We start from the raw sequence: 27,662 nt of genomic DNA on the forward strand, positions 1-27,662 counted from the left end.
CTTTGGAGCTATAAGTTATCTGTGACCTCACCTTAGATTTGAAAAATCTACTGTGCTGGAAGTAACTCCTTTAAGGCCTCCTTTCATGTTCGCTTTATTGTTATTTTTCAGTTGCAAATATCCACAGACCTGTAGATAGTTTTATACTGAAAAAGGTGCTGTATTTCTGTAGCTCACATGTGAATTCTTATCAGAGAATAGTGTTTTCCTGCATGGCTGATGCGCATGATTGCCCATCAAAGGATGACCTTTAATCATCTGAATTTTTTGTGTATCATTTCCTACCACTGAAGAAAGAGAAGCATTTTATTTCAAAATCTAATAAATGAGCTTAAAATACAGTGTTTAGTGTACAAAATAATGTTTAATGATGCAACATTAAAACTTGATGCCATTTTGCACTTCCAGCCTCAGTGTAGAAATGTGAAATGCATACATATAGTCCAGTAGTACAAATTCAGAAGTTGCGACTCCATATGTTAGAATGCAAATCATGCATCTGGAAAGATAACACTGACATCAGTGAGATGATGATCTGGCTTTTTTTAGATAGGCAGTGGGCAAAAGGCTATTCAGATTTTTGGAAAATTTCCCCACATTTTATTTTTAATTCAACAGGAATAAATGACTGGGCTGCAATACATTCTCTTGTGGCTAAGGGGCTAACAGGGATCAAAACAGCTGGCATTATACCTCCTACACAGCCTTTAGCTATTTTAGCTGTAGTTGAGCTGTGCTGCTGCTCCAATTGGCTTTTTTCTAACTCCCCCTGATAACTGTTCAACATTTCTTGGTAGGTGAGGGGGGGTAGTGGCCAGGCATTGGTGCAGCTACAAGATTTGCATCACTTGGAGATGTCAGCAGTGCTTTCTTTCATTGATCTGCCACTCTCCCTGTCACAGGATTTTTGGTTTTCACCTGTTCTTTCAGCATAGGATCACTGAGGAAGTGATAACATAGGAAGAGGATAGTTATCTTCTTTGAAAAATAGGAGATTTTTTGTATGTTTGTACATATGCTTGCTACATTCTTATCTGCAGGTTGGGTCAGCTGTCTGCTGGCATCTTTCCTCCAGTTTTGGTTGACTTTATTCCCAAAATAATTTTTATTTATTTTATTGCCCCTCTCCTTGCCCTTTCGAATGGTTGCAGAGGTATTGCCATTACTGAAAATGGGATCAAAGCAGGATACATTTAAATGTGTGAATTTCTTTGTTCTTTTTGGTCACAGTTCACAGCCTGCTTCTACTAGCTGCTAAGTATCTTCAATCATTCTTCCTCATTCTGAAGAAGGGTTGTTCTTTGTGTATTCCAAGTATTGACTGAAGTGGTTAGTATCTTACAATACAGGTATATCTTCTTTTTTACAATCAATATGCATGCCATGGACAGGCAAAAATCATAGCATAAATGTATGACAGAAAAAAGTACCTTCATGCTGCTTGTCACAGAATTAAGCGTAAAACAGGGAAGAGCCTTCTGTACATCTTCTCTAATCTCCTTTCAAATGTTTCCTGCTTGCCTTCTTAAAAATTCACTCGGCAACTGACTTGTATGCTAATGGGAAGTTAGTAGGAATTGGATTTTCTGTTTATTTGAAAATTTTGCTTCAACAAGAGAAATATTTCAACCACAAAATTCTGGGAACAATCTTTCATTTGTTCATAAATTAGAACTTACTATAGTCAGTTCGAGATTCTGGTTATACTCTGATAAAAACATTCACCTGATTTACAGCTTCTTCAAAAGGCTTTATTTCTAATACATTAATATCTTCTATTAGCTAGGAGGATCCAGCTGAAAAATTTTTCCCTCTCTGGTACTGCTAACTTCATGCTGCAGTGCGGAGGTCCAAAGGCATGTTACCATAGAGATACCCACAGTAGTTTTAAACCAACTTTAGGTTACTAAAGCTTGAGTGCTAATGATAGCTGAAACATCAGCTGCAGAATGCACACTGTCAGGATGGATACATGCTTCAGCAGGTGACTACACCTAACTACAGCCCAGTGAATTTCCTTTCTGAGGTTGGAAGCATAGGATTCAGACCTTACAGGTCTTGCTGAGACTTAGCCACTCTTGTACTAGGGCACCTCACCAAGTGCATAAGCACCTCAGCTCTGACACTATTATAAGGGTGGTGTGACACTATTATAAAGGTAGGTGGCATTGAGCAACTAGATCAGATCTAAAAAGGCCCAGTGTCTCCCAAATGGAATTGCAGTGCTTGCTGCTCTTCCTCCTTGCTTGGTAATGGACATGGGGTTTTTTTAAACTTTTTGCGATGATGTATTTCACACCTTAGGTAGAGGTTGCACTGTTAGATCAATATTCAGGGTGAAAAATAACATGAGTGATTATTTACTCATCTCACCATCAGCCATAACATCTTGTATGTAGTTACAGATTCAGCTCCACTGTGTGTTTAATACTTGCAGATGTGTTCAGTGAGCACATACTGAAATGGAAGTTCATTCCCTCTTGAAGAAAAAGATTAAGTGGAGCACTAAGGTGAAGAATTTAGCAATCAATCTTTAAATAAATATGGTTTCTTATTTGGTTTGCTTCTGATCCCAAATCTGTCAAAAGAAACTAAGCAAGGTAGATGAGTAGGCTGTTGCTGATTCTGTTGTCATTATGTTTCTTTTTGTGGAGAACCTAGTCATATGAGGCAGCACATGGATGAAATGCTTTCCTGTCATTGCTGGCAGCAACTGAAGGGTACAGTGTATGACAGTGGGTCGTGTATGTTCTGCTGTACATATAAATTCATGAAGACTGCTGTGCTGCTTCATACTGTACACATTTCAGTGAGAAGTAATAATCTCAGGTAGGAACAACTGCAAGTCTACCTGTCAGGGGCAACACAGAAAATCATTAAACCAAGCCATCTTAAATAAGATGGGCACTCTTGCAGCTGCTTCTTTCTCAGAATCAGTGTTTAGTAATAAAACATGCTTATAAATTTTTTCAAATTAGAGTGTATTTATCCTATTTGTACAGTCACAGCCTCTTCACTGGTCTTCCATGACAATGGAATAATTTGTCATGGGTACCAGTGAAATTACTGTGTTCATAGTATAATCTAGTTACTTTAACGTGTGTAAAGACTGTGCAAACCTGTGCCTAAACCTGTGTAAATACTGCACTTTTTGGCAAGTGTCTCATGTAACAAAGAAAATTCAAAGTAACCGGTATACATGAGAAATGCAGGAATAGTTCTTATTTGCTGTAATCATAGGTAAGGCTTCTTCATTTTCCCAATGTGGTAACATGATCAATAACAACAAAATTATTTTATTTTATTATATGCAGAAGTAGGGTAAACTCTTTCATGATCTGATATAGGAAAAGTTTGTAATTTCAGTGTCCCAAGCTCTGAGAAGGCCTAATGCCTTTCATGCTGTGGCTTTTGCCTCCCCAGAGAACACTGAGGAGACAGTTTCTGCTTTGGGATGAGGATTCCAGCAACACCACAGAGGTTGTCTCAGTGTGACCAAGTGGGAGCAAACTCCCTTGGCTGGAAGGGTAGTTTCAAGGCAGAGATGAAGATCCCCCTCTCCAAAAAGATGGGAACTGTGCCTAGCCTTGCCTTTAGCTTGCCTGTGTAGACTTCCAAATATATATTTCTTAGCTTACTCCTAGTAAGTGTTTTGAGGCAATCATATTTTGAAAGTGGTATAAGTGACTGAATAATTTAAAAAAATCTCTGCATACATCATCATTGAAATTAAAATGCAAGATTAGAGAATGACTTTTCCTTTAATTTTCATTTTTAATGGCATAGTATATTTTTGGAGTGTTTTTTCAATGAAGTGAAATATTAGAAAGCCAGTTAATACAAAGACATTTCATTTAAACTTTTATGGGACAAACTGTATCTGCAAATGTATGTGTGTCTCTGCTAGAAGCTGCAAGGGGAATTGAAACACAAGAAACTTCAATAACATTAAGGATAAGCCAGCACTTCAGACTTCTATGGGGAAATGGCATTTTCTCAGCATTTTGTTTGTATTCAGTACCTATTTTCATAAAAATTGACGCTGAAATGGGTGTGCAGTGCATGCTTCTATAAACTCTCCATAGTTCTCATGACTTGCAAAATTACTTCTCACCTTCTTTCTCATCTTTCTGCTAACTTTTGTGGGGGCTCTTTTCCTGAAACCTCCTCTTGTCCTCTGGAGTACACAAGGCAATTCCCCATCTCTCAGAACAGATCTCTCTGCATGGTAAGTTCACCATGCTGACTGTAAAATTGCCTTTAGGACAATCAGAGCTGCCATCTCAGACCTACTGTGGATTCAGGGTATGTTGATTCACACCACCTTTGAAAATACAACTATATCTACCTAGAGGACTTAAAAATGTCTTTGCTTTATTTTTAACGACAGTTTTCTGAATAATCTGTAGCTGTTACGTGGTGGTCTCTATGAAAAACATAATGACTGCAAATTACAGAATGTGTCAGGCTGTGCTGTGCTTCTCAGCCCTGTATAAAAAAGGAGGTAGTGTTCCATGGTGCACATAGCATGAGTTCCCAGCAACAGTACAAAAACAAGTAAAAGAGCTTTTTTGAGAGGATTAATAAGTAAAAAATTACTCCTGTATGTCTTAGAAATGTCTAAGGCCTTCAGTAGGGAATGGATGTGGGCAGTGTCACACGTGCTTATGCTGGTCTGGTACAAGTTATCCTGTGTGGACCATTCTCAGAGATATGATGTTAGTTTGGTGGCTTGATATGACCCTCTGCAGCTGTTATGTCTTTGCAATCCTGATCTTCATTGAAGCCTGACTTAGCAAAATATTTAGGGGCACAAGTAGAACCATCCAGCTTGACTGGAAAAACCAGACCACTCATTTGACTTAACTTTTTCTCAGGGTCATTGTACTCAGAAGTCTAAAATAGCCCTGGGGTGGTTATGACATATGTCTGGCAGCAAAATTTGGAGCAGTTGGTTAGATCCATGCCGTTGAGGGGTAAAATGGGATTTCTCCAAGAACTGCATATGTGAAAATTCATTGTTTTAGTAATTTTATATGAATTTGAAAACTTGAGGTCTAAATTCTGTAAGGGATAGTAATGATATATTTGCAATACCATAACTGAAAAGGTATGGGGTGCTCTTTTGTTAGTCAGTGTGAGGATCCAGCAATCTGCATTACCACTTCATCACAGGGTTTCTACAGGTGGGACTAGTGAGCAAGTCAGAGTGTTCTGTGTGTGCCCAGAAATGACCTTTTTATGTTCTTTGACTGTAACAATTACAGACATTTTATTACAGAGGAGAAGGCCTCCCAGCCCAGAGTCTCTTATTTGCTTTGGGAAAGCATTTGATCTTTAACAGCAACTTGCTATGTGAAGTAAAATGTAATTTCTGGACTCTTGCATCAGATAGCTGGCCCTTGCAATTGTTGGAAGCCACCTCCTGTATCTTCTTCAGTTTCATCAAAGCCTTGAAAAGTTTATTTCTGGTCTATGATTTACTGATGGGAGTCCTAAGCTGTCATGTCTGCTTTTTCTGTTGTATTCAGCTAAGAAACTTCTAACAGATAGCAACATAGCTCTTTGTATTGTTTGAATTTCACCTCATTTCTATGACTCCTGCAGTCAAGGCTCTCTGCTACCCTACCTAACTTGCCGTTGGTTTTTTTCTTCATTTTCTTTAATAGCTTTGCCTGTGACATTCCAAAGAACCCTTTTCAGCAGTCTTGAACAGGACTAGTTTATTATATTTCTTTCTCTTGAAAATGTATGATTTTATATGTTTTTAATATATATTTTTATAAATATTTAAATATGATTTTATCTGCACTCATTTTAGAGTGACCCCATATGTTTTATAAAATTATATTCTATTGCATCTTTTGTTCAATATATCTCAATATTTTTGTTCTTCCATAGAACTCTGTTGCAGAGTGACACAGAGTAGTACAAGCTTTAGCTGCTCTCTTGTCATCTCCTTTCCCTCAGTTTATGACAATCAAATATTTCTTAACTTCTTTGAAAACTGGATGAGACCCAGTAAGAAACTTACAGAAGTTACTGTTTCCTGTCTTGTGACATGCACTTGTAATAAGTACAATATTAACAGGGAATACAACTTATTTCCCTACAGAGCACCTCCAAAGATAACTGTAAAATAAAGAGATATATGAGAGAGATATACAACAGAAAACTCAGCAATAGCTTTTTCTGTTGTAATCTCATGGACTGTAGTGTAACAGTGTGAATAATTTACACATAAGCAATTATTCATTGGAGTTGTCCACGATACAGGGTCTAATCTACTGAAGTGAAGACATCGTGCCTTATAAAATCTGTGATGGTGCAAATGTTTGTCTGTGAATGGAAACTAAAATATTTTATGGCTCTCAGGGGCTGGATTTCTTAATAAAGGTGGTTGGAAAGTGTCAGGATTCTAATGTCCATGTGATCTCTTGAAGAGGAGATTGATACTCTTCCACAGTTCATGGCAGGTATATGGCTCCTGTTGCTTAGTAAGGGCTTAATTCAGTGAAGTCCTGAACATTTCGACTATGCTGCCTTTAACTGCACAAGAAGCCCTTTTTGTCTCCAGAAATCTTGCTCATAAAATAGAATTAAACAATTGCTGAGTTGGGTTCAACTTCCACAGTATTGAAACTAGGCAATTGCAACTCTTCTTTAGGGAGAGAAAATTTGGCAATTAACATTGCACACAGCAGGCAGAACTTCCGCTTTTGATTCTTAAGGGTGGAAGTTTATGCTGTGGATGTGCAGAAGCCATGGGAGAAAACTGATTGGCAAGACATTTGCAAGAGGGTCGTGCTTCCCTGTGTGTACAATTTTTTTTTAATCTTCTCAGTAACATGTGGGTAGTAAGTTGCATAATTACATCCTCATAATGAACAATCCTAATCGTGGAGAAAAATGACTATATTGTGTTCAAAGAGATGTCAGTACCTAAAAACTGGGGTAGCAGTAAGAGGTCTCTGTAGAACATTTGCATGAGTTTTGTAATGCTGGTTCTGAACCATGGCACTTAATTTAATGGCACTTCTCTTTGGTAAGACTGGAACAAAATGTCAAAAAAAAAACTTTTCCAGAAAACTTTTAATTTCACATGCACATACTGTGTAAGTAGTGATAAGTAATACCAAAATTTTATTGCTTATTGTGTAAGTAGTAATTTGCACTGGTTCAGCAGACCAGGTGAAGGTCTATTGTATGCCTTCTTTTCATGATTTTGCAGAGCTTATTTGGATTGCAGCTATGTGCAAAAGTTAAATCCTAAAATCAGATGCTTATGATACCTGCCTTTATATGAATAGAATAATGGCAGTCAAATTTTCATGACTGCATTCAAGCTTGTAAGACTGGGTAACTAAGTTTCATCAGAGTATTTCTTGTTTCTGTGAGGTATGAATTCTTCAGGTGCATCTAACACCTGCTTCTCTGTTCCTCTGAGTCAGAGCTTCCCTTTTCTTTACCATTTCATGTATGTCACTTATACCTACCTTGTATAAATGCTCCTTTTACTCTTCCTCACTCTTCATTTCTGTTTGGGTAGCCAAACATCTCTATTTGGGTAATCAGCCCATGTGCCCTATTAGAAAAGTCTTTTGTCTTTGAGAATTGTAAAATAGGTGAGATGACCTTTGTAAACACTTTAGACTTGAACGACAAAACACAGAGGGTGGAAATGCTGGGTTTGGGTAACCCAGTCTGTTGTGGCTTAGATGACTCACAAGTGGGCAAGGCACTGTGCATATCACAGAGTGTGATATCTGGGTATCAGTCTTGGAGTATTTGAGACGTGACTGCTGCTGTCTGGATTTGCTGCAGTGGCTTTGTCAAAACTAGAATAGAAACTTGGACTGAATTAAATGTGATCATGAATTATTCAGTCAGCATAAGAGCCTTGGAGCTGTTTATTTTGATGATAATTTGGCTTTGATTTTCATTGTCTGCACAATTTTTAGTGTGAGACATGGCACAGACTTTCATGTTGATAATTTGTAGTTTCACAATAACAGACAGTGCTAAGCTCGAGGCTTTGTTACAGGAGACAGCATCACTCATGATACTTGAGACGGTAGGGTCTGCTCTGGGAATAATTCTATTTGTGGGTTTCTAACTAAAGGGTCAATGGCAAAGTAGTTAATTTTGACATGTATTTAAATACTGGTTTTGTATTTTCAAGTCAATGTTAGACTGTAATGGGGAAAGTGTCCATAGATGTCTGTTATCCTCTAAACTTGGGAAGGTTTAATTTTTATTGGTGTTTGTACTGTGAATTTGCAATTTGGAGTGTTGTTGGGTTTTGTATTTTGATGGAGGTTTGGGGATATTTTCAATAGAGTTCCTAGGCATAATTCTAAGACATATCTTGTGGATGCTAAAGTTTTAATCAGAAGCCAAGCTAGTTGTTTTCCACTGCCTGCTCCCAAACTCAACAGTCAAGACAGAAGTGCTGCAAAACAAATGCTGTTCTGACAGTGTGAAGGACCAGGGAGGAGAGAACATTATGTTTTCAAAGGACATGTGTCTGTCCTTTATGCATAATGCCCTGTTCTTTAATGGAGTTTATTTTGGTTTTTTTGTAAAATATAGATCAAAGTTCAATGCTGAGGTTTTTTTTTTCCTAACTGCAAGACAATTCAGAAAACTTCAATAAATGACTCACTCTCATCAGAACATGCTTGTTCTGGGGTTTGTTGGGGTTTTTTTTGGCTTGTTCCAGCAAGAGGAATATAGTGTTTTATAGAGGTTTTAGGCTGAGATAGTATGTAGGTGGCTTTCAGGAGCTGGCAAAAGAAGATAGGAACAGACCTCTTTGAACCAGGAAAAAATGCATTCCAGCAATGCCCACCCAAGACAAGAAGTAAGAGGGGGTAATACAAAGCCAGCGCTCTGATGGTGACGTCCATCATGCACATCTGAAGAAGCAGCCTGGTAACCACTGCAGCCTAGGGCTGGTGTTGGAAGCTAGCAGTATCTACAATGAATAGTGTTGGAAATATGGTAGAACAAAACCACGTGTTGGTTTTGCACAGCCTGGTTTTTGGTAGCAGGGGAGCCACAGAGATGCCTTCTGTGAGAAGCTTCCTCCATGTCTGGCAGAACCAATCCCTGGTGGCTCTGAGGATGGACATGCTGCTGGCCAAGCCTGGACCAGTTAGAGATGTTGGTAATGTCTCTGTGGTAACATATTTAAGAAGAAAAACAGAACAAAGTGAGCACAGTTTTTCCTTGCCAGAGAAGAGGAGGAGATGAGAACATGTGAGGGAAACAACGTGGAGACTCCAAGGTCCGTGCAGAAGAAGGGCAGGAGGTGCTCCAGGCACTGGAGCTGAGATTCCTCTGCAGGCCATGGTGCAGACCATGGTGAAGCAGCTGTGCCCCTGCAGCCCATGGGGATCCATGGGGGATGCAGAGATTCACCAGCTGCCCGTGCTGGAGCAGGTGGATGCCTGGAGGAGGCTGTGGTCCAGGGGGAGACTCTATGGAGAGAGGGGGCCCTGCTTCCAGGCTGGAGCAGCCTGTCCTTGGAGGACTGCACCCCACGGAAGAGTGACCACACTGCAGCAGTTTGGGGAGGAATGCTGCTCGTGAGATTGGAACCATGCTGGGAAAGTTCACAGAGAGCTGTGTCCTGTGGGAGGGACCCCATGGCCTCAATGGGGAAGGATTTCTCCCCCTGGGCAGCAGAAGAAAACCTCGGGTGATGAACTGACCAAAACCCCCACGCCCTGTCTCCCTGCCCTGTCAGTGGGAAGGAGGGAGGGGTTGGGGGGAAAAGGTGTTCTTTAAGGGCTTGGTTTTACTTTTTATTATCTTCCTCTGATTCTGTTAGTAATAAACTCAATAAATTTAATTTTACACTATTTTGCTCTTGGAGCATTTTCTCCCAATCCTTATCTCAGCTCATGAAGCCTTCACAAAATTTTCTCTTTTCTGTCCACCTGTAGCAGGAAGGGTGAGTGAGAGGTTTTTGTAGGTGCCTGGCATTTGGCCAGTGTCAAACCATGACACCACAGCACATGCCTTAAGTCAAATGGTTTTTTTCCCTTTTAACCTTTGTAATAGAGTCCATAATTACCTACATGTGTACTTACACACCAGGATTTCAGGTGCTGCTTCTGACTGCTCTCAGACTCTTGAGGTGCATAATCTTAGTGATTTTGTTTACTTTCAGTAAAATGCTAAACAGTTTATTCCAAACAGTGGAAGCCAAGACAACTACATTTTTCAGGCTATCTACTACTGTAAGAGTAATGTTAATTGAGGAGGTAACTCAGGTGTGTGCAGATAACCTCCAGATGCTTTTTCTTAATCAGTGTTTGGAAGGCAAAGTAAATTTTGCATTTTAAAATTATTCTTTGATTGCAGACTAGCAGTATGAGTCACAAGTTATGAGTATTTACCTAGGCCAAGAGGTGATGGAAGACTGTAATGACTATTTAGCTAATCTCTTCCTGCAAATTGTGTTCTAGCTATTTCTGTTCATATTTCTATGATTGTATTACCTGAAATATCCAGTATTGAAACTCACTTATTGGTGTTTTTGTATAATTTTTAATAGCCATGCCCAAGAATTGATCTACTGTATTAAACCATGAGCCTGTCTGCCTGTTATCTTGTCTTGGGCAAGTGTAAGGAGCCTCAGGCAACAGAGAGAAAAGAGTGCACATGGAGAGGGATCACTCTCTGGGCCTCTCTTAACTTATAACTGAAGGGCCTGCCAGTTGAGGCTATGTCCCTACTGATGTCTTCTGCAGCAGCACAGGGGCCTACCTTTGGTAAGTTTTGTTCAACTGCTTTTTTAACAATGCCCCTTCCAGTGACCTGCTCTAAGTGCAAGCATCAAATTTCTTGTATTGGGAATACTCTTGGTGAGTCACTCTTCCTTCTACTCTAGCTGCTCCTGATTTCATAGATACCTGTTCAGTTCCTTAGGAAGCTCTCTTCCTAGAAGAAGCCACCTAAGATATCTTGAAATTTCATTATTATTCTTTTTGCTTAAATTTTTCTAGTTTTCATTAATTTATCTCAAGGAAAGCAAAAGATATGTACAACACTGGAAGTGTTGGTTCACCATAAATTTACATGGTAGTATAAAGTTGTTTTGTTTGGATCTTTGTTCCTATCCTCACACTGGTTGCTTTTTTGACTACCTCAACATACAAAGATGAAAATACAATTAACTTTTATATCTCTCTGTATCTATAATCTTGGATTTTGCTCTCTCCCAGACACCATTGCATGTATTTTTGAAGCAGCTCAGTCTCAGTTGGTGTGCTTTTCCCCAAGGTAAAGAAATTTGATCGGATTCCCCAGTAATGCGTGTGACTCATGCTTCTGCGAAGTTGAGAATGGACAGTAATGACAGATGGATTTACAGAAAGAAGTCTCACCATGCCAAGATCCATAAGTCTGGACATACTCTGTTCACTTGACAGATGTTTGTAAAAGTTTGTTTTCCCTTCACCTCTTCATAGGGTGTTAACATAACTTACCTGCCAAGCATATTCAGTGAAGTGAAATTTGTGTGCTAACAAAATAAATATACTCTCAGAGAAACTTCTGTTGATAAAGTCAAAAGTATTCAAAATAACCTTGATGCATTCTGTAGTTGTTTTTCCTTCCAAAAATCTTGAATAGTAGTTTGGAAATTAAAGCACTTGTCCAAAAATGGATTTTACTTCCTGTCTTGTCAGTACAGGCTGGAATGTGATTGCTGAGCAGCAGCCATGATGACAAGGGATAGGTAAAGCCATGGCTGACCTAACAATGCTTTGCAACAGCACCCCTTGAAGGGACTAAATTGCCTTCAGGGGTCCCTTCACGACAAAAGTTTTGTGATTCTTTATTCATTGGAGTTTCAGTGAACTTCTTAAGCCCTTACCCAAACCCTTCTTATTCATGCTTCCAATATCTGGGGGAAGGGGAGGAAATTTCCCAGTGCTGTGAGTTTTGAGACACTCTGTATGGTCAGTGAAGAAAGGGATTGTCTTAATTTACATGTCCTGCTGCTTTGTGAGCAGAAAAGCATAAGCTAAGACAAGCTATAAACAACAAGGTTAAGGGGTATAAGAGACAGTGTCACCCTGTGTTTGTCCTGCTTTTGCATTTTCCAGTTTTGCATCTGCTTTTGGCCACTTGTGAAGAGAGGATGTTGGACCAAGATTAGTTGGTTTGACTGATTCTTTTGATTGTTCCTCACAGGTTTTTTTAGAAATGGGAATGTGTTTAGAAATCTCCTTTTTGGATTTTATAAAGGATCATCCTATCCCAATGTGTTCAACCAACTGTATCTCAAATACCAAATTTATTCTATGTTGATACCAAGAACCAGAATTTTGGTAGTGGTCCTAATAGTAGATCATGATCCTTGAATCCATATAAGAAAAATCTGCCTGGTGAGAAACTGTGTGTACAAACTGCATGACTACTTCCAGATGCTGTTGAAAGCCCTAATCTGCAAATTATAGGAATAAATGAGATGTGGACTACCCTCTATGGATAGAGAATTTCTGAGTCTTTTGCAGCCTTGAAAGGTCTCAGAGTAGCTGCTGCTGTGAGGATTGAGGACTGCTCAACAATGGTAGTTTGTATGCCAAATGTAGCACCATAATGGCTGAGCTAGTGTCTTTTCTGCTTGTTTGTTCTATTGTCCTATTATGATAATGTATTCACAAGGAAACTGCTACCAAACTGTGAACAGAATTTAAAAAGTCCTAAAATAATATTCTTTCTACGGTTATCATTTTATATCAGATACACGTTTATTATCTTAAACCTCATAAGATTATTTTACAAGTGTCAGCTTACTTGTTGAAGTCATCTAAAATCTCTATTAACTAGACACTGATATTAATTTCTCAATTTTTATTTCCCTTAGGATGATCCACTACTTGTGACTTGTTGGTGCTAGCTGCCTTTTGTTTCCCTCTCTCTTCCCCATATCTTTCAGAGGTTTACCTGCATCCCCCTAGTTGGCTTTTCTTCCCTTGAAACTGATTTTAAATTGAAACAGGAAGATTATATGAGCACTACTCACTCTAGTTGCTTAAAAATGGATGACATCTCCTGGGCATGACAAAGGGAGTGAGAAATAGAGAAGAAACAGATCTGTGGTTTTGACTATTTGTTTTTCTAATTTCTTATTGGAAACACAAGCTAGGAAACCATATAGTGAGGAATGAGAATGAAGGAAGAAAGAAATCTTAATATCTGTTCCTGAAGCTGATTCTGAGACAAAACTTCTCAGCATTTCACAAAAGGAGTTTGTGCAAAGGAGAAGCAGAGTTTGAGAATGAAACACAAAAAAACCCAACCAACTTAGCCATTCATTATATTATCAACTGTGTAATTCACAGAAGTTCAATTTTAACCATTTGATCCTTACTTTGAAGTTTTTATGAAGGCTTCTGCTTATCTCCAGAACTGATGACCATCTTATCTCTACTAACATATGAATCTTGTCATATGGCTCACACTGAAGAACACGTAGAGTTTGCAGACTGAGGCATCTCTATGGCAGGTCCCCTTAGGAACCCAGTCAGGCTGGTATTCAGAGCACAGGAGAGATGCAGGGACTGCAGTGGGCTGGTGGATCTGATATGAGATATTCTATGCCTAGCCATGCTTGGTTTAAAATGCTTCACTGCTAAATTAGTGCTCTCCCTCCAGGTGAAGGCAAGATTGGTAGGGCAGAAGAAGGTGGGAAAGAAAGTTAGGATCTAATGTTCACTTTCAGACACAGTCGCTGCAGAAAAGGAGCTCAAAGGTCATGGGTGAGAGCACGCAACAGGAGCTGAATTTCATCACCCAGAGGTGAAAGTTGTCATGGAAGGAAGGGCTCTTCTTCCTCTTGACTTGTTCTGTTCCCTTGTAAATGTCTAATTGTCTTGTGTGCTGTGACATAGCTTTAACTGGGGGTATTGATATGGTCTCAGCCCAATTCTGCTTGCTTTTGAGAGGCAAAAGAACCACATGCAAGTTTGTGAACGCTACCCTTGACCTACATGCAGACCCTGCCAAACCTACAGGTTTTGGGGATTTGGGGTCCCATGTGTTGCCTGTGGATGTATTATTTTTATGCTGCATGCCTCAGTGTGTGTTGTCACAAATGTTTAGCAGGCCTCCACTTCCAACTGCCTGTGTGTATTTTTTATCTTAAGGGTCAGACTTCTCTTAGGAGTGCTTGCAGAGACTACAGTGGCTGAACCAGCAGTGATAAAACTTTATTTCTTCTAAGTAGTATGTGTTTGATCATTGTTTTCAGAAAATAAAATAGCATGACCTTGCATTAACTTCAGGGTTGAGCTGTCCAACTATCTAATGCTCCTCTGGACTCCATGGAAAAGTGGCAGTCGGCTGGCAAGAGGGGAGCAGCTCATGGAGCAGAGTGAGTTGGCAGCCCTCTAGTGGGGCTGGGGAAAATGAAGGGGACCAGCAGCTCAGCAAGCAGATGTAAAAGTTAACTGGAAGCCACAGCAAGGAGAATCTGACGGGGAAAAAGAAGTCGAAACAACAACTGCAAAACCCAACAGAATTTGACAACAAGGTGGAAGAGAGCCATCTTTCCTGAAAGAGAGTTGCTGTAGGTACTGGGACAGTAGCTGTTCTGGTGGGTGGAGAGGATAAAGAGTCAGGCAAATGTATGAGGCAGGGAAAGATGGTGTCTGAAAAAGCTGGGGAGGTCAGACCACAAAACATCTAGCTCAGGATCAAGCTCCAGCAGCAGGAGTACGTACTGTAGGAGTGATTTATCCTACTTAGTCTCTCAGCCTTTGCCAAATTATCATTTAGGGGTTTCTTGATTCAGAGGTGAAAAGAGCTCTCCAGTTTTCTCCCATAAATCTGCCCCTTCTTTATAAACACAAATTGCTAAACAGGTCAAGTGATACTCTTTGTAACTGTAGAAGCTGACAAAGAAAGAGGGAGAGACTCCAAACAGAGAAAGAGTGGCCAACTGTTAAACTATACAAAAATGCCTGTGGAGTTGGAGGCACCAGAAGTGAAAAAAACTAAAAGAGGAGAAAGATTGTGATATTGTTCTATTAAGGAAGACTAGACAAAGAAAAAATGGGGAAGGACAGAGGAGTGTAGCTTTGCTGAACAGCGGAGTTGGGCACCCTTGTCTGGTGTGCTGTAGCAGGCAGAAGTGCACCAGCTCCAGGCCAAAGGTGTTGGACATCAGCTCTTGGCCCTGTGTCTTGTAACGGAATTCATGCAAGACTAAGGCCAGGGTTGAAGTCATACATGGTTGTGGACTGCAGTTTGGCTAGGAAAAAAAAAAAAAGCCAAGGGACCTGAGATTGAAAATAGTGGTACAATCAAACATTAAAATGGTAATAGCCAAGGAATAGGTCCCTCCAGCTCAATTTCTTCTATCCACACTTCACCAACAGTGTGGATAGAAGAAACTGAGCTGGAGGGAAGTGCAAAACAGCCCTGGCAAAGATGCAGCCAGGGGAGCACAAGGCTGAGGTGAAAGCTGGGTCAAAAAGAGATTCCTATTACTGGCTTGCAAAACCAAAGAGACAGATGTCTGAAAACACTACAAAGCTGAATGAAGGGATGCACTAATGAAAGGGAAAGGGAGGAGGGCAGGAAGCCTTCAGGGCAAAAGGATGTCCAAAGGGACCTTGGCATCTGCGTGTTGCTTCTCAACTGGCACATCCGTCCTGAGCCTTTTCAGGAGGCTGAATTCACCAACACCTTTGCTTCACTGCTTGGTTGGCTCTAGCTGCTATTGTTGCTCTGAAGCAGCACAGAATTATGCAAGAAGATTTTGTTGTACTAATTAGTCTGTACTAATTACAGTGGTGTGTTGGTAATTATTGATGATTCATAAACTGCATGGGCTGCAGCCATACTGGGGGGTAAAGACTTTTGTACTGGTGACTTAGAAAGGTGAAAATTCAATGAAGTAGTAATGCATTTTGCTTAATGACGCTGCTATGATAGTAAGCTATTTGGTGATCACTGGTTTGAACAAAAGCATAAGAGCTAAGAAAGTGCTATTGACTTTGTCTAATTATTTGTTTCATAGCTGATTCCTGGGGAGAATGCTAAGGAGATTACAATGATACTGAAAATAATATTGGGCAGTTAAAAATGTTAAACTTCTTTTTTCACGGGTTTTATGCTTTTATTTCTTTGCTTTCAATACAGTGTCTGTTCCTCTGTTCACTGAAATTAGGGGTTTCTCACTGGCCTCTTTGGAATCAGGCTTGTCTCTGCATGTTTTACCAGAAAAGTCTGTTATGAGCTACTACACTAATTGATTTAGGTTGCAGATCTATTAGCAGTCCTTCCTGGCAGTCAGTCAAATAATGAGAGCTTTATTTAAATTGGAAATCATCAGTAATGTGCTATTCACTTAAGTGAGGAAATGAACAGAGGTATGGTCATGGTATCAGTAATACGCAATGTCCACATGGTCAGATTCTTCTGGGAGTTCAGAAGATGTGGAATTAGTTCCTTCAGGCAAGTGAGAGATCTGTAGGGCATTTGTGAAGGCCAGGCACACGTCTTTATTTTTGCTGCCTCCCTTTAGCTGAGTTTGACAGAGGAAAGTGAGTCAGTCACCTATACCTACCGCAGTTTGGGCATATAAATCCAAGGGTCTGATTCAGGTTGTGAAACAAGACTCAGAACTTAAGGACCAGAAAGGAGGATGTCAGACATATTTTTTGCTATATCTAATGAGAAGGTTTATTTATCCTTCCCATATTTAGGTTCATTACCAACCTTAATTTGTCCCATCTGTTTCTGTGCATTGTATAAGTAATGAAGTTGAGTATCTTAGGAACTCAAAGACAATACATAGCAATCTTTCAGGTAGAACAGCACCTGTTCTGCATCCCTCCATGGTTCTGACCCCATCAAGTCTGCACTGAGCAGTACAGGGACACGTTCACCTACATCAGGAGTCTCCGATTTTCTAATTTTCACCTAACTTTCCTGCTATTAGGAAAGGCAGGAGCACCCTGAATCTGGAAGGAAGGGAGGAAGATAAAGACCCTGATTTTTTTGTCCTTCTATTCAAGTGTTTTCTATTCATTCATGAGGCTGACACAGAAACAGCCGGGAGAAAAACTCTGAGTCAGAGTCTGAGTGAGTGGATTATTTTGTTGCTGTTGTTTTAAAGTAAACAGGATAAGAAAAGTGGCGAATCTATATAAAGTAATATCTGTAAAGGACTTGATAGACTTGCCTGCATTGATCTGTGTCTTGGACACAGTTATTCCATTTTTGACAATACAGAGTGACTAACTCTGAATATCTTCAGAAGCAGTATAAAGTGGAAGGCATTCATTTATAATGTGAGTTCCCTGATATTTCCCTGGCATTAGTAAATAGAGAATAAAATAAATATCTGTGTCCCAACATACATGGATGTGTCTGTATTCTTCTTTTGTTCTGGTGACTTCTTTTGTTGAAGAATCTCATGCTTTTGATCCACACCTTCTGAGACAGTTTGAGCTATGTATTTTCAAAAACATGCTTTTGCTCTGAGACTGACTGAAGTCTGTTGTGTAGTCTTACAGATTTGTCTAATGAGATCACTTTGAGACTTTTTTTTAATCAAAGTGTATGATAATAAAATATTTATTTAAGAGTTTCCTATTGAGTATCATTGGCGTTTGAATGTGCTGTTTTTCTCTTTAGGTTCGGGGGAATAGGAACTGTGAGCTTTCAGAGAGCTGTTTCTTTAACTTACTCTTAACTCATGGTTGATGATGGGTGCTAACTTCCATTTCTGTTCAGATATGCTTACTGGAACTAAGCTACATTCAGCTACAGCAGGAGCTGTAGTGGGAAGTGAAGCTTTTCTGTGAGAAAAGGAGAGGTTAACTACACTTATATTGGGGGCAGTTTTTGCTTTGGAAAACAGTGGCAGGCTTTGTAGTTTAATCTTTTGGAGTCCTGCCCGTTACCACCTTCTGACGTAGGTTGTTGAGCTGAGAAGAATCGATGCGCACTGGTGCATGAAAGTCCAACGTGTCACTTGTAGCTATACATAATGCCATTGTCTCACGTGCAGGCCAGGCTGTTAATGCTTAACACTGCATTGTATTCTCTAAAAGAAAAGAGTAGAATACCGGGAACTTCATCTGTTTAAAAAGTTTATACACATTCATTTGAAAAATACATTTTTAAAGGATTAAGTATTGCCTGTATAAAAGGCTCAAGACTAATGAGCACCACAGAGAAAAATGCCACAGAAGTAAGGCTCCAGCATTCCTATGTGCCAGGGAATGGCCTTGGGAATCTGCCTACAATTAGGGTTTTGGTCAGATTACACGTCTTGCAGGGTGATTGCTTTAACTCATCTACACCTGGGGCACCTGGGGTAACTGGTGACCATGAAAGCAAGAAGTGTGCCCTTTTGGAGATTGATAACTTGCAGCTAATTCTCCTTATGCATGAACATTGTAAAGGTTTAAAGACTCTTCTCATTAAGTAGGTGCACCTGTGTGAGGGCATATGTATTGTTCTGTTGCTTAACAACCTTCTGTAGCTAATGGTTTGAAGTGAAACAAATTAGTAGTGTACAGGAGAAGTGTACCGAAATGTATCAAGACACAAAAAGTATTAAGGTAGTCCAGTTCCTAAGAAGTGTAACAAACAAAGCAGCCACAGCCCACATGTACTGGCTTTCTTGCAGCCGGTTTAAATTATGGTGTGCCATCATATCTTCTGAAAATGTCATGGCTCACATGGTAGTGATATTTTTACCTGAAAACTGAAGGCTATGGTTCAGGAAAACAACTCTCAATCTGCAACCCAAACAAATTCCCTTTTCTCAAAAGTCACTTCTTTCCCTATGAATCCCACTAAAACATTATTATTTAGAATATTTCACAAGACCTTTAAAAAATGTTCTGTATTACATTCTAATGAATAACTTTTGGCCAGAGACAAATAGCTTTCTAGTCTCCAGCAAAAAAAAAAGTACTTCTAGATAACCTAGGTACTCTGTTGGGGAAACAGGGAAAAGAAAGTGTTTCTTGCTTCCTTATTTAAAACCCTAGCATTTTTAACTTACAGGCAAGTAATACAAAAATAGGAATTTGGTAAAGATTATCATGTGAGATGCACTTCAAAGTAATGAAATTACTGGTGTTCATATGCCAGTGTGCTTTTTAGCATCTTTCATGGTTCTGTTTGACCTTTAATTCTTGTATGTAAAATGCTGCCTTCTTAAGAATGACAATGAAAAAAAATCTGTATTTCTTTATCAGGCTTCAACTGCAGAAGTACAAGTCGGGCCCATGAGACTGACACAATACCCAATTCAGGTAAGATGCTCCTTCAGTTTCTAAGAGAGCCAATTCAGTATTGATAGATGAAGAAGTTAAGGTTCAAAGTCTTTAGTTAACTATAATATTTTAATTTCACTTGTACAAGGACCGTAAGAGGGATGATGTGTGTTTTGTGTATCTGATTGCTTGAGAAGACCTACAAGTAAATTAACTCAGTAAATAAGACCCTTAGATTTCCACTAACATCCCCTCATTCCTTGTTTCTGTCCTACCGGTAGGAGTGTGAGTGTATGTGCATCAACCAGGGAAAGAGCTGCCTCTATGGATATTAAAACCTGTTCAGTTTTGCTATACCACAGCAGAGAGCTTCATGAAATTTAGGTATATGTTCAGTTTTGCTGGGTTTTGCACAACAGGACAGAGAACTGTAACAGGACAGAGAACTATGTTTTACAGACCACCAATTCAAGAAATGTCCTCCAAGAAGACAGGTTCAAATTCAGCTAAAGAACAGCAGGTCTTATCCATACATGCTTCATTTTCTGTTCATTTTGTTCCTGTGATAGTATCAGATACCAAGTGCTATTTTTTTCAGCTTATAGTGAATGTTGGAACTCTCAGATTATAGAAAATTAAATAGCCTTTTAGTTTTTAACATTGTTTTAGTGATACATAATTCATCTGAATTAATTTATGAGTTGGTTAATTCTGTAAAATACAGACACATTTAGTCACCAAGCACCCTTTCTGTGAAAAATCTATGTGTGGAAGAAAAGCATCATAAAGCTTTACATTTTTATGGCTTTACATTCAGTCTTGAATGTAAAGCCATATGAATGGCTTTATGAATGTAATCTCCATGATTACTCAATCTGATGAAATTACTTGTTTATATTGTAATAAGACTGAGGAGTAGTGACTTCAACAGGAGAACAACCTTCAGTTTTGCAGGGAATTTTAACATAGAAATGTGTAACTTTTCGCAGAAAAATATTTTTAGATCATGTTCATCTTCAGAAAGATTATCCAGAAGATATTTAGCAACTACAAATACTCTCAGTGCTTTTTCAGGATATTACTTCATAGAAATTTGATTTGCCCAAGGCAAAGTTGGATTTTTCTTGTTTTCAAAAATTGACATTCTTCTTGGTATCTTTTTAGATGGGGGTGTTATTTTGTCTTTACATTTCACAACTGAGAATCTGTGTAAGAAAATAATCTGTTTTAGGCAGAAATTATTAAGTAAAATCATTAACTGAAGAATTTTCCTGAAAGATGTTGCCATACATTAACTTACTTACAGTTAAGTAGAACATTTCATGTAAACCCACCTTGTGTGTTTGTGGAACAAGCCACATTACCTCAGATAATTTGGCAAGTAATGCACAGATCCCCACATTAAAAAAATGAATGCTAATCTTTTATTCCATCTTGACAATACAATTATGTGTTTCTCTGTGCATTGCAAACAGCTACTGAATATCACATTTTAAATGTCTATTTGTGGATGATAAATCATGTTTACAATTGTCTGAGAAGTTAAGTTCCATTTGTTAAAACAATTGCCACTGAGGCTTTTCTTAGCAAACTTCATTTTATTCTGCTGTGTTTTATGCTGTTATGGGACACCTGTGCAACCTCAAAATGGCACATATTTTTTGTCTGAGAAGTGACCTCACTTGTGCCTGTGACCTGCCATAAAACCATTTAATAGATTCCCCACTGGACTTCATGACCATATATGTCAGAGTAAAAATTGGGTTTCATTTGTACAGAATTGTGACCCAGGTGCTCCTGGCCTTAAGAGGCAAAGGGAAGAGTGCAAAGCAAACCAGCCAGCTCCAACCCTCCAGACATCCCATATACACATTGCACAATTGCCTCAACTTTGTACCAAGGCTTGTAAATAAGAATGATTTGATTTCAGAAATGACCATGCTGAAAGTACACAAAAAATATGCTTTCTCCAGGGGACCCTGGAGATGTGGTTTTTATAAACAATTAGTTCACATAAAAAAGGTGTTGGATCCTCTTGCAGAAACGTTTGCTCATAAGCGTTTCAGTGTGCTCCTATTCAAATGCTGCACTTTCTCACCTTTTAGCACATTTGTTTGCCATCATCTCTTTCACAGTGTTGACACTGAGCTGCAAATGAAGCACGATGATGCACAGCATTTCGCTGTTCCCTCATACCATTATAACGGGTATCTCTGTAACTTTATTCAGAGATACTATGTCTTTTCCAATTTGAAAGTCTCTTGCTGGGATATGATGATTTGAAAATGATTAAGTAGCTTCTTAAGTTGCTGTAATTTTCTTTCTCCTTTTGGTAGTTTGTTTATCCTCAGCTGATGTTTCTTGTATTTCAAACTCTTTGAAGCAAATTTCTGTTCATTTTCTGTATTTGTATAATAAACTTGGAACTAGATGTGCAATAGTTGTGTCAAGCAAATACTTAGAAAGAGAGTAAAAATTTCAGTACATCACCAAAATTGGAAAGGCCTCTACAGAGAAAGTCCATGGTATTCCTAAACTAGGGCAACACTGAGTAAAATGATCCTTTTACAGTAACACTGGCAAATCATGCAACAAAAAAAAAACTACATGAAGTTTTTTTGGCATGGAACACAGATTGAATTTAAGCATTTCCTTGATCATGTTGTTTATATGGATTATTACATTTTTGCCTTGACTATGACAGCATTGTTCAAGTATACTTCTAGTTATATTCTGTTTTGATGACTTATAGTAAGCTCCATACAAATGTCAATGAGAAAGTGTAGTAGTAATACCTTAAAACCACTTTTAAAATTAATATTCTCAGAAGGATTTGTGCACTGATAATCAGCTACCAGGGAGAGATTGTATGGTTTAATTAAGCTCCGTTATTTTAAAGATGATAAATTACTGCATTTTGCCATCCTTTATTTCCAAACTGGGAGTGCTGAGAGAAGGAAGATATCAAAAAATGCGCCACCCCCGCCCCCCACAAATTTTCTTTCCCCATAACATTTCGAACTAGGAACAAAATAAAACTAATAGCATTTGGAACCAAACAGAAGATTGTATCAGAGTAGGGACTTCACTCAGGAAGTAGAAAATCTGCAGCTCAGCCACGTCACTGCTTTCCAACTTTTTGATGGCTGGAAAAAAAACCTCAGGGATTAAAAAGAGTGACAACAATTACCTTGGATGTTAAGTGTCAGTAAACCAAATCTGCTTATTGATAACTGCATTTAAAAACCTTCCAATACATTGAAACTTTTACCTTCTTAATATTTACAGAAATGGTGAGCATATAATTTTCTTCCATTGTTTAATGAAACTCTGACTGTCACAGTAACAATGATTGATTTTTTTATTGTTTAGAATTCAACAATCCAGGAAGCTAAAGATAAGAAGAAAGCTATTGTCATCTTTTCTAGCTTCTAGACTGATGGTGCTGAAATTCATGTGCTGACACCACAGCTGCATAAAGCAAGGTGGATAAAGGTTATTGGCCTGTCCTACAGGCATTTGGAGCAAAATTTTGCATATTTTTTTGAGCACGTTGTTTCAGTCAAGTCAGGAGATGACTTTTATTTGTGAAATGAACAGGATTTTGCTTTATACATGACAAATCTCTGGCTGCTGACTTTTTGTGCAATTTTAATAGCTGTGGATAAACTTTTGACTTTTTGAGGCCTTCTTTTTCACAGCATATTTGCACTAAATTAGCCCTATTCTTCGTCTGACACATAGGTTAGCACGGATAGTAATCAGTCGCTATGGTAAATACTTGCAACTGTAATGGGGAATGTCTGCATGACTTAGATTAATAAATGGACACTGATAAATTGTGTGTTATGGGGCAAGGATGAAAAATTTATTCTCTCTGAAAAACACTTTCTTTTACATGAGAGGCACAGAAATACAGCTCTTTTCAGCTTCTATTCTGCATGTCAGCTTGCAAACAGGCTTCCTGCAGCATCTCCTTGATCTTCAGAGTGGCACCTCTGTACACTTCTTACCTGATCTTGTGTGAGCAGTTCCTTAAGTGTTCAGTTGAAATTGTCTAAACTACTTTATATGCTTAGGGACAGTGTGGTACAATTTATTGGGTAAAAAATTCTCACATTTGAATATTTTTCCTCCTGTACATACCTTCTTGCCTGTTACTCTTTTCAGCTTTGAAATAATATTAGTTAACGCCACTTTTTGTGATTAAAGAAGAAAAGAACAGATAAAACTGTGGGGGTTTTTGCCCATTCTTCAGGGAATGTAAGAGGTAATTAAGGCAGCTGAATTTCAGACAGTTCCTTACTATCAAAAGTGTGTGTAGCTTGGATGAGACAAGAGTGGCAATGATGTTTGAACACTCTGGTTAGTTGCTGATTGATTTGGAACAGGAGCTAGGAAAAAATCATCGTGTGGTTTTGTCCTAAACTTTTAAACAGTCCTTGTTTAAAACCATTAACTATTTATATAGTTAACTATTGTTAACTATTGATTATTTATTGATAACTGTGGTATCCATTAAGAAAGGTGTACTACTGCATTGGTTGTATTACAACCTGTGGTTCAAGCCTCCCACTTTTAAAGCAGACTTTAAATCTTTCAAAGGGCAGAAGCATTTGTTAAGACTTGCTCCATGCAGAAGACTACTTTATGTGCTTAATGTGGTGCTGCTGTTTTCCATCCTCTGCAGGTTTTGCTAATCTTTGCAAAAGAAGACAACCAAAGCAATGGTTTCTGGTGGGCTTGTGACAGAGCAGGATACAGGTGCAATGTTGCCTGGACTCTAGAATCAGCGCTTGAATGTTTCCTGGATAAGCACCAGGAGATAATTGTTATAGATCACAGGAACTCCAAGTATTTTGATGCAGAAGATATCTGCAGGTAATGTAAAGCACCTTATGCTTCTCTTAAGCTTTGGAATACGTTGTATGAAACCAAACCTCCTAATTTGAAACCAAAAAGTAGGGAAAAAAATAAAAACAACAAACAAAAAATGAACACCTAAAATTGTAGTGGAATGGAAGTTTGGGGACTGCGGCCAGGAGGTTTGCACACATCTACAACAACATAAAAACTACATTGTGCCAAAGCTGAACTGTAGAATTTTCTTTAACTCATGGGGTTTCTATCAGAGCATAAGCCAAAGCTGTTGTGAAACCATTCCCTGCTGTGGGTGCTGCTTCTTTCCTGGCTTACTGCTGCAGCAAAATCTGAAGCTGCAGACTACAAAGGAATGTGTTTGTTTGTGTGAATGTTGTGCACAAGGTCAAGCACTGCCAGTTCTTCGCCAAAGTTTGCATCACTCTTCTAGTCCACATGGTTGTGCCTAAGCTGCTTTAATATTACAAGTGTTCAGTATTGGGATCTTTTGCTAAAATACACGGTTTCAGCTGAAGCATACCATTTGCACCATACTGTGCTTCTAGTCTGCCATGAGCTGAAAGTTGCCATGTTTATGACAAGGGGCATTTTAATGCTCAAATATTTGTGCTGGTCTTTCTTCTAAAAGATCAACAGATAAACATAGATTGTTTATTCAGAACAGTGTAATGTGAGTGAAAAAACCTTATCACTAGCCAGTAAAACACAGAATGTTCTTCTGATAGCTCTTCATATCTTTTTTGATTTCTCAATAATATGCAACATGGTCAAATTTTGTTTATTCAGTATTTAATGAACTGTAGTTTTTGTAATTTGCTATGCCCACTTTTCTTACTTTCATGTCTTGATAGCACTTCCCACCCTCTAAACAAAATTTTGCAATGTCTAGAAGGACAGTGGTAAATCTGAGAGGGGGTAAAGATTCTTGTTTAAATTAGTCAAGGGCGTTGAAGATACTTTGCATGTACTGACCTTTCTCGACTCACGCATTCAGGGCAGTCTGCCCCAGATAAGCCAAATACACAAGGGAAACCTTTGCTAGGTCATAAGAGTGGGTCTGAAAAGTGATGTTTGTACACTGAGGTTTTGGAGCTTTTGCCTTCTTACCTCCATAGAGCAAAATGAGAAATCTGGTGCCAAAATGAAAATGGCTTGTCTAAATGGGGATAGCTGGGTTTGGCAGTACACTATTGTATTGTCTAGCCTCAGTGGTGTCTTTCAGTCCTGACTTTCATTTATATCTTCAGTGAAGGTACTCAGAGGAATATTGAGAAAGCATTCAGTGTAACTGAGAAATTTTTGTTTCCTCAGGTCTATTCGTGCCACAGAGCTATCAGGGCATACTGTAATACTTGCTGTGGTTCCACGCACGTAAGTATTACTAGTTTGTGAAAGATTTTTTATTTTACTTTATAAGAACAGTTACCTAGTCTATAACAGTTGTTTAATAACAGAAAGTATCTTGCTAGCAAATTTTACAGAGTAAATGTAGTATTTTTCTTCTGAAATGGGCTAGTGATGTTTGATGTTTTATTTGAGTGTTCAACATCTTTCCTTTAGTGCTGACTAGTATTTTCCTGTCACCTCATGATGAGTTTTATAGTAAGAAAGCCAGACAGATATGTGTTATTTCTAAGAGGAAAGGAAAATACAAATCCAAACTAGAAAGGTGTGTATTACTTTCTAAAGGAAATAACTAGAGAAATAACAAATTGTTCTTTATTGAACTGGGTGATGGGGCAAACTTCAATCCAGCTGATGCTAAATTCACCGGAATGTTGTCCATGAACACTTATTCAGTAATTCATAACCCATGCATTTAGGAAGAATTCTTACTTAAATATATATTTATCAAATATCTTCAAATACCCTTGTTAGAACTCCTACATACTACTGAATCCATTACCATTCTTATTCATTTCCTAAATCAATTAGAATATTAGGAAATAGAGTGGAAGGAGAACTATTACTACCAAGATTTGAAAATCAATTAAATTTGCTACTGAACAAGATTTTACTACTTAGAAAATACCTTTATCTTAATAATATTTTTTTAGATTTTTTCTCATAAGATATCACAGAATGTCTTTTTTATCTTCTTTGTACTTTGTCTTGCAATCCCCTTCTGTGTATGTAGAGAGATACAAGACTTCTCTGGAGAATCTGTCAGGTTTGCTGTAGGAGTAACTATCCAGTTGTATAGAAGCTGCAAATACCTATAACAGAAGACTGTAGCACCAGCTTCTGTAACAGTAAGATTTTTTGTATGTATTTAAGGAAAAATTCTTCTCACTGAGTTCATTATGTTTAGAGAACTATGTTAGATTCATGCCATCTAATCCTCAAGTGTTATGTCGCCTTATAGTAAATAATATACCAGCCCTGCTTAATATCTGTATCAACAACCTGGACAAGGGGATCAAGTGCCCCCTCAGTCAGTTCACAGGTGACACCAAGCTGGGTGGGAGTGCTGATCTGCTGGAGGGCAGGGAGGCTCTGAAGAGGGATCTGGACAGGCTGGATCATGGCTGAGGCCAATGGTGTGAGGCTCAACAAGGCCCAGTGCTGGGTCCTGCCCTTGGGTCACAGCAACCCCAGGCAGTGCCACAGGCTGGGGCAGAGTGGCTGGAAAGGAGCTGGGGGTGCTGGTGGCAGCAGCTGAACATGAGCCAGGCTGTGCCCAGGGGGCCAAGAAGGCCAATGGCATCCTGGCCTGGATCAGCAATGCTGTGGCCAGCAGGGCCAGGGCAGGGATTGTCCCCCTGTGCTGGGCACTGGTGAGGACACACCTGGAATCCTGTGTCCAGCTCTGGGCCCCTCACAACAGGAAGTATGTTGAGGTGCTAGAATGAGTCCAGAGAAAGGCAGTGGAGGTGGTGAAGGATCTGGAGCATGAGTCCTGAGGAGTGTGGGGTGACTGAGGGAGCTGGAGATGTCTAGCCTTGAGAAAAGGAGCCTCAGGGAGACTTTGTTTCTCTCTACAAGTACCTGAAAGGAGGATATACTCTCCATACCAGGTGGGGTACGTTTTTTCTCTCCGAAGTATCAAGGGATCTGACCATAGGAAGTGGCCTCAGGTTGCGCTAAGAGAAGTTTAGGTTGGGCATTAGGAAAATTTTCTTCCCTGAAAGGGTTGCAAGCATTGCAACCCAGGCTACCCAGGACAGTGGAATCACCATCCCTGCAGGTATTTAAAAGATGTGTGGATGTGACACTTGGGAAGTGGTTCACTGCTGTTCAGTGCTTAGCACTGCTGAGTTAAGAGGTTGGACTCGATGATCTAACAGTCATTTCCAACCTGAATAATTTTGTGGTTGTGTGATTTTGTTTTGTAGATCTGCTGACCAAGAAGAGACTTCTGTTCTCCCCCTTCTTGATGCAGGCTTTGATAGGGTATGTATAAATTGCCTATGTAATATAGAAAACATAGTAGCTTCATAAATTACATACACTTCTGCTTCCTCAAATTGAAAAGTACACATCCTCTTCTGTTAGAAAATTTTTGATAAGAAACCAGTGGCA

General features: G+C 39.0%; 1 protein-coding gene across 1 annotated transcript in view; it reads left to right on the plus strand.

The window, feature by feature from the left end:
* The window catches only part of PDE8B (phosphodiesterase 8B), a 69,347-nt gene that overhangs the window by 10,191 nt on the left and 31,494 nt on the right, over positions 1-27,662 (plus strand). Inside the window, exons 2-5 of the mRNA XM_058043138.1 lie at positions 19,242-19,298; positions 23,950-24,140; positions 25,452-25,511; positions 27,476-27,533. Of these exons, the coding sequence (XP_057899121.1) occupies positions 19,242-19,298; positions 23,950-24,140; positions 25,452-25,511; positions 27,476-27,533 (366 nt within the window). The remainder of the gene's footprint in view (positions 1-19,241; positions 19,299-23,949; positions 24,141-25,451; positions 25,512-27,475; positions 27,534-27,662) is intronic.

The sequence above is a fragment of the Melospiza georgiana genome, chromosome Z, assembly GCF_028018845.1.
Source record: "Melospiza georgiana isolate bMelGeo1 chromosome Z, bMelGeo1.pri, whole genome shotgun sequence".
NCBI lineage: Eukaryota > Metazoa > Chordata > Aves > Passeriformes > Passerellidae > Melospiza > Melospiza georgiana.